This window comes from Cucurbita pepo, chromosome 18, assembly GCF_057944985.1.
Source record: "Cucurbita pepo subsp. pepo isolate OVF chromosome 18, ASM5794498v1, whole genome shotgun sequence".
NCBI lineage: Eukaryota > Viridiplantae > Streptophyta > Magnoliopsida > Cucurbitales > Cucurbitaceae > Cucurbita > Cucurbita pepo.
In genome coordinates this window covers 9,371,074-9,386,344 of record NC_141815.1, presented here as the reverse complement: position 1 = coordinate 9,386,344, position 15,271 = coordinate 9,371,074, and the positions used below count along the sequence as shown (strand labels likewise).

Sequence of the window (15,271 nt, the reverse complement as noted above, 5' to 3'; positions counted from 1 at the left end):
TAATACAAGTAGCTAAGAGGGCTAGAAAGTATGATATGCAAGCCTGTTATCTAAAAGTCGAAAGGACATTTTTCTAGTCCTTAAGTATGTTATGTTATCATCGATCAATAATGTATTAAAATTCATAACCGAGATTTATAATATAACTACATTCAACCTGCTGAGTTCTACAAAAACAAACACATCATCATTTTAATATCCAAGTAGTCTTACCAAACAAACAATTTTGCATTCTAACGCATTTAGATCTCAATTCTCAAATATTTAACCAATTGCAAGTTGTCTAGCATGGGTTGAGATCCAGCGATCGAACTCTAAGTAATACAGTAATTGCTTCTTCAAATTTTCAACTCACCATTGTAACACATCTATTACTATGGGTGCTACACAACATTTACGCGTCTAGATTTTACATCAAAAATTCCTTCCTGGAAGGTATATTATACTTTGGAAACTACAAAATTTCTCCACTGACTAGAGATTGGAAAAACGTGCAGCAGATCCCGAGCCTCTTCTTCGGCGTCGTCGCTTCTGTCTAATTCGCCAAAAACTCAAAAGAAGCAAAAGCCCTGAAATAGAAGAAACCAAGTCAGGTATTCAATTCGAAAAAGGAAATCAAATCTAGGAGCAACGGGGAATATATCACTGACCTGCGACAGCAACTACAGCAGGAACAAGCCAATGATTAGGAACAATCAAAGGCATGTCAGGCTGCAAGGAATAACAATTAACAGGAAATTATAAGAATCTCATTGATGAAATAATATTGTAAGTCTCAATTCATTAGGAAAGTTAAACTCTCACCTCATCCCGGTAGAACAAGCTTAAGTATCGGTTTCCATATTTATCACTTCGGTCCTTTAAAGTCAACTTGGGAGGTCCCATCAAAGAACTTTCTGGAGTAGAATTCAAGTCTCTTCCCAAGTCAATTAAGGGAAATCCAGGCAGCCTTCTATTCCTTCCCCTGCCCTGTACACTGTATCCCTTGGTACCCCATACTTCAAACCTAGAATCACTCATGCATATCAATTCCTTTCCAGAAACAGCAGAATACAAAGAGAAATTTACATCGCTTCTTCGAGATGGAAGTTTGTTATCTTCAAGATATAGAGGTGAATTTTGTTTGGAAAACTTGGTGAATAGCACCGGATCTCTAATATTTCCACTGGTAAAATCTAATATTTTTCTCAGGAGCCAATAGCAATTCGTAACCATATGGCTGCTATCTAGACAATTTGAATCTCCATAGACTGCAATGCGGCCTTCTCCTGCCTCTAACAGGCCAAGAATTGGAAAGTCTGCCTGCATTTGTCAACGAACAGTTAGTTTAACGGTATTACAAATATCACAATAATTTCATGAAAGCATGGAAGACTCTTAATGTCAATAGGAATACACCTATAATTCAAGCATGTAAATACATTCTTTCTGACAGTTTTTAGATATTTAAATATTTAAATGTTCTCAAGAATTCTTTAGTGGTGTCGGGCTCCTTTCCCTGGAATCAAGAAACTAACTTCTAGAGCATTATACTCGAGCATCAGAAAATTAAAATAGATATGCTGCAGCTACAACTTACTAGTTCCCCCTTGTGCAAGATCAAAAGTTATAAGTATCTAATTCAACTAGAATACAGAGATGTCCAAATTTACTTGAACTTCCAAAATAGGAAACTGGAAAATTAGTCAAATTTGAAACACTTTTCAGCCACCACAAAGATTATTTAAAAGGGAAGTTCGTAGAGAAGCTTGCGACAGTTACCTTACTCAGGCTAGATGTTAGTATGCTCTGAGCCGCCCCACTCTCTGAGCTATCAATGAAAGGGAAACTATGCACATAACCACCTCGTGGAAACCTCACAATATCTGTTCCTGATGCATACCGACTCTGTTCACCATCAATAGAAAAATCACCATTCAAAATCTTATCCCCAAAAGCAATACCAAATGGGGCTAAAAGATCATTTAGTGCAGGAATATTTGCACCTCCAGTAACTGGAGTCCACCAGCTTCTTGTGTTATCATCGAAAAACCTCATCTTTACCATTGTTTCTACATTATACCATTCAGAAAACACAGCCAACCCCAATCCAGTAATCATAACATCGTCCCTCAACTTTTCAATTTCCTCTTTGAAGTACTCATCTTCAAGATCCACTAGTAAAAGTGTCCCATATTGGCGAGCATCAAAGCATGTTAGAGGAGAACCAAGCGTTTCAACATAGTATCCAGCATCTCTTAACATGTTAAACATGATATGAAAATTTGTATGCAGGTGGTCTCCATGCCAGTCCAGAATGTCATTGCGTACATCCAAGGAATCTCTAGGAATATAACCAGGAGGATATTTGATGTTATGAAATTGATCCCATAAAATTCGTTTTGATCTTGGAGGTGTTGGAACTACTTTTAACTTCAGCTGTAGCACACAAGTACTAATCCGGCGGTTCTTCTCTCCTCTAGATGGAGGACTATATACTGTTAGAGTCACATTGCCCTCAATTTCTCCAGAAAACTGTGCACCTTCCTCCTTAATTTGCATATGAAGTGCAATGTAACCAGTCCAAGGCCAGATAACCTTAGAATAAGTGAAGTGAATACTTAAGAGATTTCCTTCTTCATCCGAAGGATTCCAAGTTGGTTGACCTTCAACATAGCCAATTACACCCATTCCATTCAAAATGGTAGCATTGAAAATAATAGGCATTGCACCTGCATAAAGAGGTTGGCGACAAAAGGGCCATGTATAAGGGCAATCTGTATAGTCAAGAACACCAGGGAAGATGCTTGCCCGAGGTTGGTAGCTCTTAAGTATTTCATACGATTCTAACCTGGGAATATTCAAGAAATAAGAAAACACTCTAGAAGCAAACCATATAAACAAAAACCACAGAGAGGGTTGAAACCTACAGATCAACTCTGCCAGCACCTTGCTCGTACATATTAGGACCAACAAGCTTTGCAGCTCCCTCAACAAGTGCTTGTTTCATGCTAGCTGGATTTAAAATAGTCTTCCGCTGGCTTTCAGGGATGACACTAACAAGCAGACATACCACACCAGCAACCACAGGACTTGCCACACTAGTGCCTGATAAACTTTTGCACCCAGTACTAATTTTTGATCCCATAATTTCCCGACCATATGCAACAACATCTGGCTTCACACGACCATTACTGTACAAAATGACATGTTTGAGAGTGCTGATGTCAATGGACAGAAAGAGAAGAAAAAAAAAAAAAAAAAGGAACTGGATAGTAGCATAAGGTGAATATTATTATAGTTCAATAATTACGGGTGTGTGGGATCAAACATCAAACTTTGAGATGGTAATTGGAGCCTTATTCCATATTCATCTCAGTTGGCTAGTATAAGGTGAAAATAAATAAAAATTATTGAACAAGAAGTCGAAACATTATGGGCTTAAGTTTTATCCACACATCTACTCTTTATCCAAGTCCGAATCCCAATCAAAGAAAGGAGACAAACCATTTGCCCAATATTACAAAAAATGCAATAGGAGTAAAAATAGAAGGAACTTAAAGGCCTGAGCAAAGTGTAATGTACCCATGAGGCATCTCCCAAGTAGTCATGCCACGTGAGGAAAACGAAGCAATGTGATCATTGTAGTCAATACCACCAACACCAATGACATCACTCTGATCTGCAGGATTGTTTAAGGTCCCGTAAAGTGGTCCATCATTCCCAATTGCAGAAACCATGATGATATTATTTGCCGTTATTTCCCAAATCTGGCAGACAAATAAAAGTTGATTGGATGTAATTATCTCTGATGCATGGATTCAACAATAGACCTCTCACTCTATTAAGATGTTACCCACAAGTTTAAACTACAAATACAATAATATACAAAACCAAAAACTCAACAAGCTAAATTATTTCAGAAGAAACTTCATCAAGGAAAAGATTATTTCAGAGGAAAAAGTCTCTTCAACCGTATATTCGCTAATGATCACGTTAGGACAATATTAATAAAACTTCCAGATTATATAGTTCGTTCAATAACTGTTAATAAATATCATGAAGAAAAAATTGGCAGTATCCCAATGACAACACACATTTTGTTAGTCTAAAGCTCTTTGTAATAGCAATGCTGGCAAACTCTAACCTGAAAGAAGGTAAATAATTAATTTAATGGAAAAGTTACATGTAGGAAGTATTTGTTTGATCAAGACATATTCAGCAATTAATTAACCTAAAATCAAACAAAATTAAGTAAATTATTTTTTTTCAACTTCATAACTTATTTCGCCCAATCACCAAATTGCAATCAACCGAACAAAGAAATCTTACCTTCTCCACAAATGGAAGATCTAAGTAATCTGGGCCACCAATGCTCAAATTTAATACATCCATATTGGTAGCAATTGCATAGTTGAATGCATCGAGGAACCATGAAGTGTATGACACCTGCAATAGGCTGAATACATACTTTTCATAATCCTTCTTTTAAATGAAAAATAAACAACAAGCTTCCATACTCCTTCCACTGTTAGATTAACCAAGGGAAATTGATATAGAACAATTTTTGCAGTCAAAAGGTGTAATTTGAGTAATGATCAATGTGCATTACCTGTGCATCTGTAAACACACGAAAAGCATATATCTCCGTATCTGGAGCAAACCCTAGACATTCTTCATCCCCACCAGCAATGACACCAGCAACAAATGTCCCATGTCCAAGATTATCATTTAAAGTATCTTCATTGGTCCAATTTGTTCGCTCCTGAATTACTCACAATTCAAAATCTATTAGGTGAAACCATAGGTGGAGATTTTCTTTTGATCTAATAATTAAACAAGATGTTCGATGAATGGGAATAGATTCCGTGATCTTCTTACCTTGATATTCCTAAAATGTGGGTGATTAGCACGAATACCAGTATCAAATATAGCCATCTTGACTTTGGAACCAGTATACCCCTTTGCCCAAAGAGAGTCTGCTCCAAATAATGAGGTGACTTGAGATCTCTGAAATCAAGAATTGTTTCTCAGAGAGAGTTAACTAGAACACAAAATTGAAACGGGAAATGATGGGGAAACATTTGGTCTTATTTCATTTGGTTTTACTATATTGAACCGTGCTAAATGTATAAAATGAGAAATGCATTAGTTAAGATTGAAGTTTGGCTTATAAAAGTGAATCCTCATTCCGTAGTTACATAAAAAATAAATCAATTTACTGAACTAGAGCTCTTCCTACAATAAATGGTATCCAAATTTATTAAATGAGACACATGAAGTTCCCACTGCATCGTCCTTTTCCTCATAGTTATGACCCAAAGCCAAATAGATCAACAGAAAAGAGAAAATCGGCCATTAAAGGAAATTACCTGCATCAACAGATGCCGTCCCCATCTATTAGAGGCATTGCTAATTGCCGTATAACGTTCCCCACCTTCTTCGTTAAAAGACATGGAGGTGAAAATCTTCCCCGGACGCTTCTTCCCATCGACAAAAGCCCCAATTCTACCCCCACCCTCCTCTAGCAAACCCCTGACGTGGCTTGCATCGACATTCACATCCTTGACAAGCTCCAATTCCTCAATCTCCTCAACCAGCTCCCTTACCACCGAGTCCTCAATTGATACCAAGCCGAAATCGGTTGGATACTTGGACGCAGGGTTCCGCCTCTCGATCCATTTCCAGCCGCCCGATCTAATACGTGACTCCAGATAAAATCGATGCTCCTTCGCCTCCCTGTATTGGACGAAGCGAACAATGTAGTTCTTCTGCGAGACTCGGTTCCCATCAGTGACGTTCTTGGACGGAAATGGATCGTTGGGTGAGTAGTTTCGAGTTAGGGTTTGGAATACGGTGTGATCGGATGAGGGGTTGAATTGGAAAATAGAAATGGAGATGAAGATGGGGACGAAGATGACGAAGAAGGAGATAGACGAAGAAGAAATCGAAACTCCGATCATGATTGCAGTAACAAGAAATTATTAGAATTCATTGATTTTGGGGGGAAAATCAACGAGGAGCTGAGTATGAAGAAGGCGAGGGAAATTGCAGTTCTGAACTTCCTCAGGCCTCTTGTGGAGCTTCTCTGCGATTAAACTCCGTTTCCCGAGTCTTGTTTTGTTTCTGGTATTTATAGACCCGCCCCGTTTGCCGAATAAAATTCCTGAAAAATACGCAATATAATCGAGGGTGAAATAAATGAACTCATGGAGTATATAGTTTAATTATTTATAAGTATAGTTATTAAGTGGTTGTAAAAATATCTTAAATTTTACACTCACCAATTATCACAAATAAGTGAGGGTATTTGAATTTTAAATTATTTGTGACTGCCTTGAAATATTTAAAATAAAAATTTTAGGAGTAATAGTTTAGTTTAATATGGATAAAATATAAGATTTACTTTTTACTGAAAAATTCAATAATCTTCGGACATTTTCATTAGAAATTAATAGTTACCAAAGAGATCTTCCAATAAATATAATTTTAAAAACTAATGGAGAATAACCACTCCTTAAGGAGTGGGGACTAAGATGAGGAAGTCATTTTGACCTAGCCTTTGGATGTTCTCCTTTCTTAAATAGTGACTGTCACCCAAGCTCACCGACAGTAGATAGTGTGATATTTTCACTCTATCCCGTTATGTATAGCCGTCAGTCTCACAATTTTAAAACGCGTATGTTAGGGAGAGGTTTTCATACCATGTTTCGTTCCCTTCTCCAACCGACGTGAGATCTCACAATCCTCCCCTCTTGAGGGTAAGCATCCATACTTGCATGCCGCCCGATGTCGGTTCTGATACCATTTGTAATAGCTCAAAGCCACTGCTAATAGATATTGTCTGCTTTGGCTCATTACGTGTAGCCGTTAGCCTCTGTGCGCTGATTCCAAAACCAACCCCAGATTTGGGTATGGAGGTAGCATGCCACTTCAACTTGTAGAATGATGTTCATCCATTAGTGACAACAAGGAGACAACCAGCTGCTGCGTGAATCAAAAGTGATCGTGCTTGCTATCTCAAATTATAAATGCTTCAGCATTACAAATTCTTTACCCTTTTGAATCACTTCGTGTAATTCAACTCTATACCCAATTCATGTAAAGTGCTGTAAAATCGTTGTTGAGGACCAAAATCCAAACTTTGTGACCATGTAAATTGCTATCCTGTTATTGATTGGGAGTTGATTTTGTGTATTTATCGACTTTGAACTCAAATCGAGAAATTTGAAACATAGTCAAGAAATTACAAATACTCTGAAAACTATAAGAAAAATACCAAACTTTTCAATATATTCGCATCTAATCCAATGGACTTTCTGTTTTGTTGTCTTCTCCTTTCATCCTCTCTAGACAAGTATCCACTCCGTCTGCGAAGAACAACACCCCCACTTGCAAACCCAACTGCTCGAAATCCTGAGGATGTTCTCTCTTCATCTCCTCTCTTCAGTACCATCGCTTGACAACCCTGCTCTTCAATGTATGCGCCTCTCAAAACCCAATAACACTTCTAGCTTCCCAATTCTCAATCTTCATTCAATCGCCATTTCCCCAAAATTCGCACAGACCCCCTTCGCCAATCGTTCTATTTTCCCGAAAGTAACTCGCAGCAAATTGTCTATTCAATCCGGAAGCAGTAGTGGCGGCGGAGATGGAGGTGGAGGCGGCGATGAAAGTGAGGATAGTGGGAAGGTGGAGACGCAAAAGGGTTCTTCTGGGTTTCTGGCAGAACGGTTGAATTTGAGTTCGGACGACGCCAAAACAGTGTTTGCAGCCATAGCAATATCTCTTGCCTTCAGGACGTTTATTGCAGAACCGAGGTACATTCCCTCGCTATCAATGTATCCTACATTTGATGTTGGGGATCGACTTGTAGCAGAGAAGGTAGAACTTTTGTTCACTACTGTTAATCGTATCTTGCAACCGTGTTTCTATTGGAAATTTTATACAAATTGGGATATGATATTCATACCACAACAAGTTTAGATTTCATAGTTAAAATTGCCTAATGTTTTGCTCCTAACTGTTAATGCATGACGAAGTAAAATATGCTCGACATATTTTCTTTATCCCAAGTTCTTGGATTGTACTGTTTGAGATAAGGGAAGAAGATCTATGATTTATTCTGTCAATCAAATTTATGAGGTTTTGGACTTTGGTTTTGTTGACAATGGTTGGGAGATGGGTCCAACGTGTGCTAATTAAAGGGTTAATCATAGTTTACAAAGAATACACCTCCATTGGTACGAGGCATTTTAGGGAAGCCAAAAACAAAGTTACGAGAGTTTATGCTTAAAGTGGACAATATTATACCATTGTGGAGAGTTGTAGTTTCTAACATCGTATCAGAGTCATGCCCTTAACTTAGTCATGTCAATAGAATCCTCAAATGTTGAACGAAGAAGTTGTGACCCTCGAAGGTATAGTCAAAAGTGACGAACAAATGGTGTCTTTGTTCGACGGCTCCAGAGAAGGAGTCAAGCCTCGATTAAGGGGAGGTTGTTCGAGGGCTCCATAGGCCCCAAGGGAGGCTCTATGATGTACTTTGTTCGAGTGGAAGATAGTTGAGAGATAAGTCCCACATCGGCTAATTAAGGGGTTGCTCATGGGTTTATAAGTAAGGAATACATCTGCATTGGTACGAGGCCTTTTGGGGAAACAAAAAAACAAACCCATGAGAGTGGTCAAAGTGAACAATATCATTGTGAGAGTCGTGGTTTCTAATAGCGAGATAAATACTCATGTTTTCTTTTGCAGATCACATACTACTTTAGAAACCCTTGCGCTAATGATATAGTGATATTCAAAAGTCCACCAGTGCTTCAGAAAGTAGGATATACAGATGCAGATGTCTTCATTAAAAGAGTTGTTGCTAAAGAAGGTGACACTGTGGAGGTGAGATTCTTTAGTTTTCATTTGCATCATTATCTGATATTGCTGCACATTTCATCCTGGAGCTACTGATATAGATCACTCAACTATTGAATCTCCTGCATTTGATTATGTATTTTCAAGCACCAAACATATCTGTGCTTCAGTTTCACTCTGCTTGGAATATCAACTAATCGCAGGTCCGGAAGGGAAAACTTGTCGTAAACGGGGTCGAAAGAAACGAAAAATTCATCCTTGAACCACCATCATATGACATGACTCCAGTTGTAAGCATAACTTTCTTTTTTCTGCATTTGTTTTGCATCCTTGCAGACATTTCATCCTGCGTTTGTTTCTTTGTGAAATCTAAACATTACACCTCTTTGATTCCTTGATGTAGCGAGTGCCCGAAAACTCGGTCTTTGTGATGGGCGATAATCGCAATAACAGCTATGATTCTCATGTGTGGTAAGGTCTCCACTCATCATTTCACTTTAAAGAAGTGTATTCAAGTAAAATACTTATGTTCATATAACCAAATATCTTGATACCTTTGAAAAGTTCTTTGAATTAGAAGTTAGCAGTTTCCACTCTTCTAGAGCCTATGTCGAACTCAGTCTATATCTCAGGCACCTCTTTGAAATTATTTTCTTCCCTGTGCTGATAGCTGGCTCTACCCAATTGTTCAGGGGTCCGCTGCCGGCCAAAAATATAATAGGAAGATCATTATTCCGCTATTGGCCTCCAAACAGAATCGGTGGAACAGTTTCTGAGCCCAGCTGTGCTGTTGATAAGCAACAGGGCATTCCTTCCACACCAAAAATTTCCAGCCTACAGACCACAAACTCTCAACCATAACAGATGATAGGTAGAACATAAACTGAAACGTTCTGGAGCTACAAGATAACTGATGAAGGATTCCTCGAAAACTCCTGTAAGTTCAGCTTGTCGCTCTGCAAATGCCTTACTGTCACTATTCGTTCCCCTGCAATTTGAAAGTGTTTCTTTGGTTTGAGGAACTGCCCATTTTGTGTAAGGCTGTATTGATTCTTGGTCTTAGTTTGTGCAAGTTAGTAGATGACTCTATACAATCAGAATCTTCAATATAAACTGATGCTCTGTTGTTGTATGGAGAGTACTTAGCAAAGCAATAGTATGTACCATAAACTGATTCATTGATCTTTTTTTTTTTTTTTTTTTTTCTCATTAATTATTCCATGGCTCTAAAGAAGAAAGAACTAAATCTACAAGTGAAGGATGATTCTAAATGTAGAATCTTTCCCTTCCAATGAAGAGAAAGATGCAAAAGATGAAGATCTCTCTCAATCATATGTACATGAATCAGCTTTAATCTTCATCGGCTTTGAGTTGCGAGAGTCGATGTCTAAAGAACACGAGACACGCTTTCGATGCTTTGATCTAACCAGTTTCCCCACCACATTCCCTCTTGAATGAACTTCAAACACCAGCATCATAGGAATGTTTCCATTTTTATCCAAGGCTTCAAGGCTGGCTCCAGCCCCATACAATGGCACCTTGTTCCCTTGAAGGTTCACCAATTCGACTCGATTGCTCTGTCTCGGTTGATAGTATTTCTTCAACTGCAAACCAGAAAAACATCCCAAATTTTTATCCAATCCTTTCCTTGGATCAGGATCAGTTTCTCATTTCTATTCTTGATGCATCTCTTATGGAAGTTCGTAGTTAGGAATTTTACCTGACCAGAGGCAACTGCAATCTGGGAGTACATAAGATTGATGGGGGAGGAGCTGACATGAATCCCAAAGAAAGTTGCAGGATTGTGCACTGTAATCCTTAATGAACAGTTGGTTGTCAGTAATTTGGTCGGGACTCCTGTTGTGTCTGATCCTTCTCCAAAATAAACATTATGAACTGTCATGCTCTGTAAGAGAAAAAGGATATTCACTTCTCTGACATTGAAAACCAAATGCCTTCAAACATGTTGTCCTAAACTGATCATATATGGTGCAGCAGCCAAAACAAGAAGCATGGAAATTGAAAATTTATGAAATTTCAAAACAAAGATCCAAATATTATTTTAATCAACGACAACAAAACAAGTCAATATTGAAACAATTTTATATTGTTTCAGAGAGTATATAGAGCTAGAAACAAAACCTTGACTCTGATCTCAGCTTTGAAAGGCCGGCTAGCACCCCAAATGATCAAACAAAACACGAAGAAGATAAGGACAAACGCAAGCAGAGCCATCAGAATCTGGCATCTTCTAGTTAACCCTTTGTCGTCGTATAGATCCTCATAGTCTGCCTCCTCTTCGATCACATTACACTCCGGCCACCCTTTATCGTTACGTTTCCGGCTGCCCTTCCGGCCAAGGGCGGATCGGAAAGTGCCGGAAAACCGACTCGCAGACGAGGAGCGAGAGTGGCGCGTATAAGAGGGATGCGAAGGACTCTCCATGGGGCTGTTGAAGGCGGGAGTGGCTTGGGTGGACGATTTGTCGCCATCGTGAGAATCTCTTGAAGGGCTCTGCACGTAGTACAGCGGCCGCTGCTTCGGTGACCTTGGCGACGATGGGGCTAAGCTTGTCACATCAGAATCGGATTTGGCATGCATCATCTTTCAAAAACCAGAAATTCAGAAGCTAAAGAGAGACAAAAGTTCAAGAGATTAAAAACCCCAGTTGGGTATCGCTAAGAAACGATCAAAATTGAACCAAAACACTCACAATTTAACATAAAATTGAGAAATTGGAGTAAAACCAGATAGATTGTGAAGAGGAACATTCCCTTTTGTGGGAGTGATAGACATGGAAGAAAGATGAATGGGGTTGACAGTAAAGCCGCAGTGATGAGCCATCAGTCACCACTGAGATAGGGCCAGGGAAAGAGATTCGGATTCAGTAAGCTCGGAGTTCAGGCTCGGACTCCGAACCTCAAGCCTTGGATAAGAGTGTCGGTAGCTTCAGGTCTCCCGTCTCTACTTCCCGGAGTTCCGTTATGTTTGACGGGGTTCCAATTTCTAACTGTAAGGAAAACGACGACATTTCACCATAACGATTAGCGTACGGTTTCGAATTTTCTTTTTTCTTTTAGAAAAAGACGTTCTTAAATTGTTTTATTAAAAAAAAAAAAAAACGTAATTTAATTTCTTTGGCTCATTATCATTATAGTTTTTTTCAGTTTAATTTGCCGTTTCCTGTCAACATTGATTCTATAATAGAAATTATCTAAGAATGAAATTATTTTCTTTTATACGTTAATCTATATTTATTTATTATTAACTTGCACTCAAGGCAACATGTCTGTTAGAATTACACAGAGGAACCGATATTCATCCATAGCTTCCTTTCAAGGTTTTTGGGCTTTCTCTTATGGGCTTCTCCATTACGCGTCTACTAGGGAAACATCTCCACACTTTATAAAGGGTGTTTCGTTCTCCTCCCCAATCAATATAAGATTCTCACGTGATGTTACTAAATGCATAAACAAAAACGTATTCTATTTTCAATAAGGTTGTTAGTGATGTTTGTTCAGTAAGTATTGTTATTGAATAAAGTGAATTTTACGATTATTAATCTAAATTCAATAAACTAAGAACACTCTGACTATAGTATAATTACTTGAACTATATGTATAGACATAAGAGTGGATCAAATATATAGTCAAAATGATTTATAGTACAAGGATAAATCTGAGTACCTTATCTTGGGGGCACTATGGATGTGGGCCACTTTTGTACATGATAAAACAATGTGATCACTAAATTGTACATGCGGCGGAGACATGTGAGTGGGGGCGTCCTATGCAATGAGTATTGCATAAGATCGAACCATGAAGAAAATCATTCACTTTATAATGACGTTTACTATTGAGACTGATTTTTTTTTTTCATTCAATGACTTAAGTAACTCGATCTTAATCCTGAACTAACCATGAACTCTTGTTTATTCGGAATTATCCTTAGATTTGCATGGATGAGAGTGGCTCGAGTTCGCCGACTCAATAGGCGGGAAGGGTTTGAAAAAGGAAAGAGAATTACTTGAAAAATAGAGCAAAATATACTATTGAAAACAAACATAGAAAGAGAGGAAGAAGAGGCATACCATTTGCTTGACGGCTTTGATAAGATAGAAAAGAAAGGGATATTGGTAAGCACATAGTCATGCATGCGCCACCATACTTCTACTATAATAATGCCTGTGGGAATTGGGATACCTCAAACACACTCACATTTCCTCACCTAATATGACAACTTTTGCTACAACTCCAACCACACTCCTCCTCATAGCTCTTCTGTTTTTCAACAGCATTATTGCTAAGAAACAGTGGGTCAGTCATGCCAATGCCGACCAACCCGGCAAGCGATGGGCGCTCCTCGTTGCTGGCTCTAATGGTTATGACAATTACCGACATCAGGTGCTCTTTATATCAATACATTATTCAATAAAGTTGTCACAGTGTGACTAACAGTTCTTCACTGTTGGATGTATACTGCTAATGCATTAACTCACTATCTTCTTGACGTAGGCGGATGTATGTCATGCATATCAAATACTGAGGAAGGGTATCCCTGATGAGAACATAATCGTTTTCATGTATGACGATATTGCGTTTCATCCAGACAATCCAAGGCCAGGAATCATTATCAACAAACCAGGTGGGGCTGATGTTTACCAAGGAGTTCCCAAGGACTATACAGGAAAGGATGTGAATTCAGTCAACTTTTATGCTGCCATTTTGGGGAACAAATCTGGTGTCACTGGAGGAAGTGGTAAGGTTATTGATAGTGGGCCTAATGATCATATTTTCATCTACTACACTGACCATGGTGCTGCTGGAATGCTCGGTAATAACTTACATTTTCAACTCGTTTTTGTGTCAACAAACACTAAACTCCCCTCATGAATTTGACTATACATTGCTTCACATGATCATAGGAATGCCCATGGGTGACTATATTTACTCCAACGATCTAATGGACGTGCTGAAAAGGAAACATGAAGCCAAAAGTTACAAAAGCATGGTAATATATGTGGAGGCATGCGAGTCCGGGAGTATGTTCGAAGGATTGCTTCCAGAAAACATGAATATATATGCAACAACGGCATCAAATGCAACAGAGGATAGCTGGGCTGCATATTGTCCTGGACAGTCTCCTACTCCTCATACAGGCTATGATACTTGTCTCGGAGATTTGTACAGCGTCGCTTGGATGGAAGACAGGTAACCCGTCGGCTTAAACTTTTGAGTTCAATGGTGTTTTAACACGGTACTTAATGAATTTGTGTTGTGTCGTGACATGTAGTGACAAGCATGATTCGAGCAAGGAAACTCTGAATCAACAATATCATACGGTAAGCTTATTGATTCTTAAGTAAGATCAGCTTAAAGAGGACAATATTTGCTAGCGGTGGGCTTGGGCTGTTACACTACTGATAAACATTTTCTCGTGTATTCCCAGGTTCGAAGAAGAACTTCGGTTGATAAAGTTGGGTACGGATCTCATGTAATGTTGTATGGAAATGAAAGCATTGGAAACAATTTCCTCAACACCTATTTTGGTAATTCCTCTGATGACAACAACAATGAATCCTCTGTTAAGAGTACTCATATCATTTCTTCACTAGCAAATGGGGTAAGCCAGCGTGATGCTAGCCTCCTTCATTACTGGTACAAGGTATGAGTTGTTAAACAATGTATATATATTCTAATTACGATGGCAATCAACGTAGCCTTAACTTATAGAGCTTTGGTTTGATATCAGTTTCAAAATGCCCCATATGGGTCTAGAGAAAAGATGGAGGCTAGCGAGCGGCTAGAGGATGAAATTCTGAGTAGAAGGCATGCTGACAACAGTATAAATCAAATTGGTGAGCTTTTGTTTGGAGAAGCAAAGAGCTCACGAGTGCTTAACCGTATTAGGGGACATGGACAATCCTTCGTTGATGATTGGAACTGCTTTAAGAAATATGTAAGCCAATTTTCAAGTCCTATGCTTAGCTACACATACTTTATGCCATCAAAAACTCTGTTGATGGTGTCTCTGAAACACAGGTGAAAATCTATGAGAAACATTGCAAAAGAATGTCAAGATATGGGATGAAATACACTCAAGCTCTAGCTAATATATGCAATGCTGGGATTACAATGGACCAAATGGATCAGGCTTGTCTCCAAACTTGCGTTGGTAGCACCTGAAATGGGATCAATTTCTCGTAGTGTTAGCCTGCCCGTGCTAGGCGCCAGTCTTTATATATGTATAAAGAATCTGTAATGCTAATAATAAACTAATGATATTAATGTTAAACCAGTTAATCATCATCTCGATTGAATGAGATCACACATTGGTTGGAGATGGAAACAAAGCATTGAGTGTGGAAACCTCTCCCTAACATACTCATTTTAAAATCGTGAGGTAAACGTGATACGTAAACAAC

General features: G+C 38.7%; 4 protein-coding genes across 5 annotated transcripts; 2 read left to right on the top strand and 2 right to left on the bottom strand.

Annotated features, from left to right (window-relative positions):
- Positions 1–209: 209 nt before the first annotated feature.
- On the bottom strand, positions 210–6,102 carry S1P (SITE-1 protease). The gene is made up of 10 exons (XM_023660603.2): positions 5,352–6,102; positions 4,861–4,989; positions 4,592–4,744; positions 4,312–4,428; positions 3,565–3,749; positions 2,910–3,173; positions 1,762–2,830; positions 805–1,302; positions 651–711; positions 210–569 (listed from the first exon to the last, which is right to left on the bottom strand). The coding sequence occupies exons 1-10, from the start codon at positions 5,940–5,942 to the stop codon at positions 475–477; spliced, it is 3,162 nt and encodes a 1,053-aa protein (XP_023516371.2). The 5' UTR covers positions 5,943–6,102; the 3' UTR covers positions 210–474.
- A 1,189-nt stretch (positions 6,103–7,291) lies between these two features.
- Positions 7,292–9,979, top strand: LOC111780380 (chloroplast processing peptidase). Its single transcript, XM_023660760.2, has 5 exons — positions 7,292–7,863; positions 8,737–8,874; positions 9,051–9,137; positions 9,251–9,318; positions 9,540–9,979. Exons 1-5 carry the CDS (start codon positions 7,402–7,404, stop codon positions 9,706–9,708), a joined length of 924 nt encoding a protein of 307 aa, XP_023516528.2. The 5' UTR covers positions 7,292–7,401; the 3' UTR covers positions 9,709–9,979.
- A 29-nt stretch (positions 9,980–10,008) lies between these two features.
- On the bottom strand, positions 10,009–11,811 carry LOC111780378 (uncharacterized). Of its 2 annotated transcripts, XM_023660759.2 has the most exons (4): positions 11,561–11,811; positions 10,990–11,476; positions 10,568–10,753; positions 10,009–10,451 (listed from the first exon to the last, which is right to left on the bottom strand). In XM_023660759.2, exons 2-4 carry the CDS (start codon positions 11,449–11,451, stop codon positions 10,173–10,175), a joined length of 927 nt encoding a protein of 308 aa, XP_023516527.1. In that variant the 5' UTR covers positions 11,452–11,476; positions 11,561–11,811; the 3' UTR covers positions 10,009–10,172. The 2 variants fall into 2 exon arrangements, with proteins under 2 accessions (XP_023516527.1, XP_086975594.1); XM_087119468.1 differs by having other exon boundaries at positions 10,990–11,810.
- A 1,226-nt stretch (positions 11,812–13,037) lies between these two features.
- LOC111780111 (vacuolar-processing enzyme gamma-isozyme) lies at positions 13,038–15,155 on the top strand. The gene is made up of 7 exons (XM_023660403.2): positions 13,038–13,250; positions 13,362–13,680; positions 13,772–14,057; positions 14,140–14,188; positions 14,296–14,511; positions 14,599–14,805; positions 14,889–15,155. The coding sequence occupies exons 1-7, from the start codon at positions 13,080–13,082 to the stop codon at positions 15,030–15,032; spliced, it is 1,392 nt and encodes a 463-aa protein (XP_023516171.2). The 5' UTR covers positions 13,038–13,079; the 3' UTR covers positions 15,033–15,155.
- Positions 15,156–15,271: the final 116 nt, after the last annotated feature.

Coding starts and splice junctions, on each gene's coding strand:
- S1P (XM_023660603.2), bottom strand. CDS start 5,942: ATGATCGGAGTTTCGATTTCTTCTTCGTCTATCTCCTTCTTCGTCATC. Junction 4,990..5,351: donor GACGGCATCTGTTGATGCAG/GTAATTTCCTTT, acceptor TCTTGATTTCAG/AGATCTCAAGTCACCTCATT. Junction 3,174..3,564: donor ACTTGGGAGATGCCTCATGG/GTACATTACACT, acceptor CATTTTGTACAG/TAATGGTCGTGTGAAGCCAG.
- LOC111780380 (XM_023660760.2), top strand. CDS start 7,402: ATGTTCTCTCTTCATCTCCTCTCTTCAGTACCATCGCTTGACAACCCT. Junction 9,138..9,250: donor CATATGACATGACTCCAGTT/GTAAGCATAACT, acceptor TCCTTGATGTAG/CGAGTGCCCGAAAACTCGGT. Junction 9,319..9,539: donor AGCTATGATTCTCATGTGTG/GTAAGGTCTCCA, acceptor CCAATTGTTCAG/GGGTCCGCTGCCGGCCAAAA.
- LOC111780378 (XM_023660759.2), bottom strand. CDS start 11,451: ATGATGCATGCCAAATCCGATTCTGATGTGACAAGCTTAGCCCCATCG. Junction 10,754..10,989: donor AAGCTGAGATCAGAGTCAAG/GTTTTGTTTCTA, acceptor TTTCTCTTACAG/AGCATGACAGTTCATAATGT. Junction 10,452..10,567: donor TTGCAGTTGCCTCTGGTCAG/GTAAAATTCCTA, acceptor TCTGGTTTGCAG/TTGAAGAAATACTATCAACC.
- LOC111780111 (XM_023660403.2), top strand. CDS start 13,080: ATGACAACTTTTGCTACAACTCCAACCACACTCCTCCTCATAGCTCTT. Junction 13,251..13,361: donor ATGACAATTACCGACATCAG/GTGCTCTTTATA, acceptor TTCTTGACGTAG/GCGGATGTATGTCATGCATA. Junction 14,512..14,598: donor TCCTTCATTACTGGTACAAG/GTATGAGTTGTT, acceptor GTTTGATATCAG/TTTCAAAATGCCCCATATGG.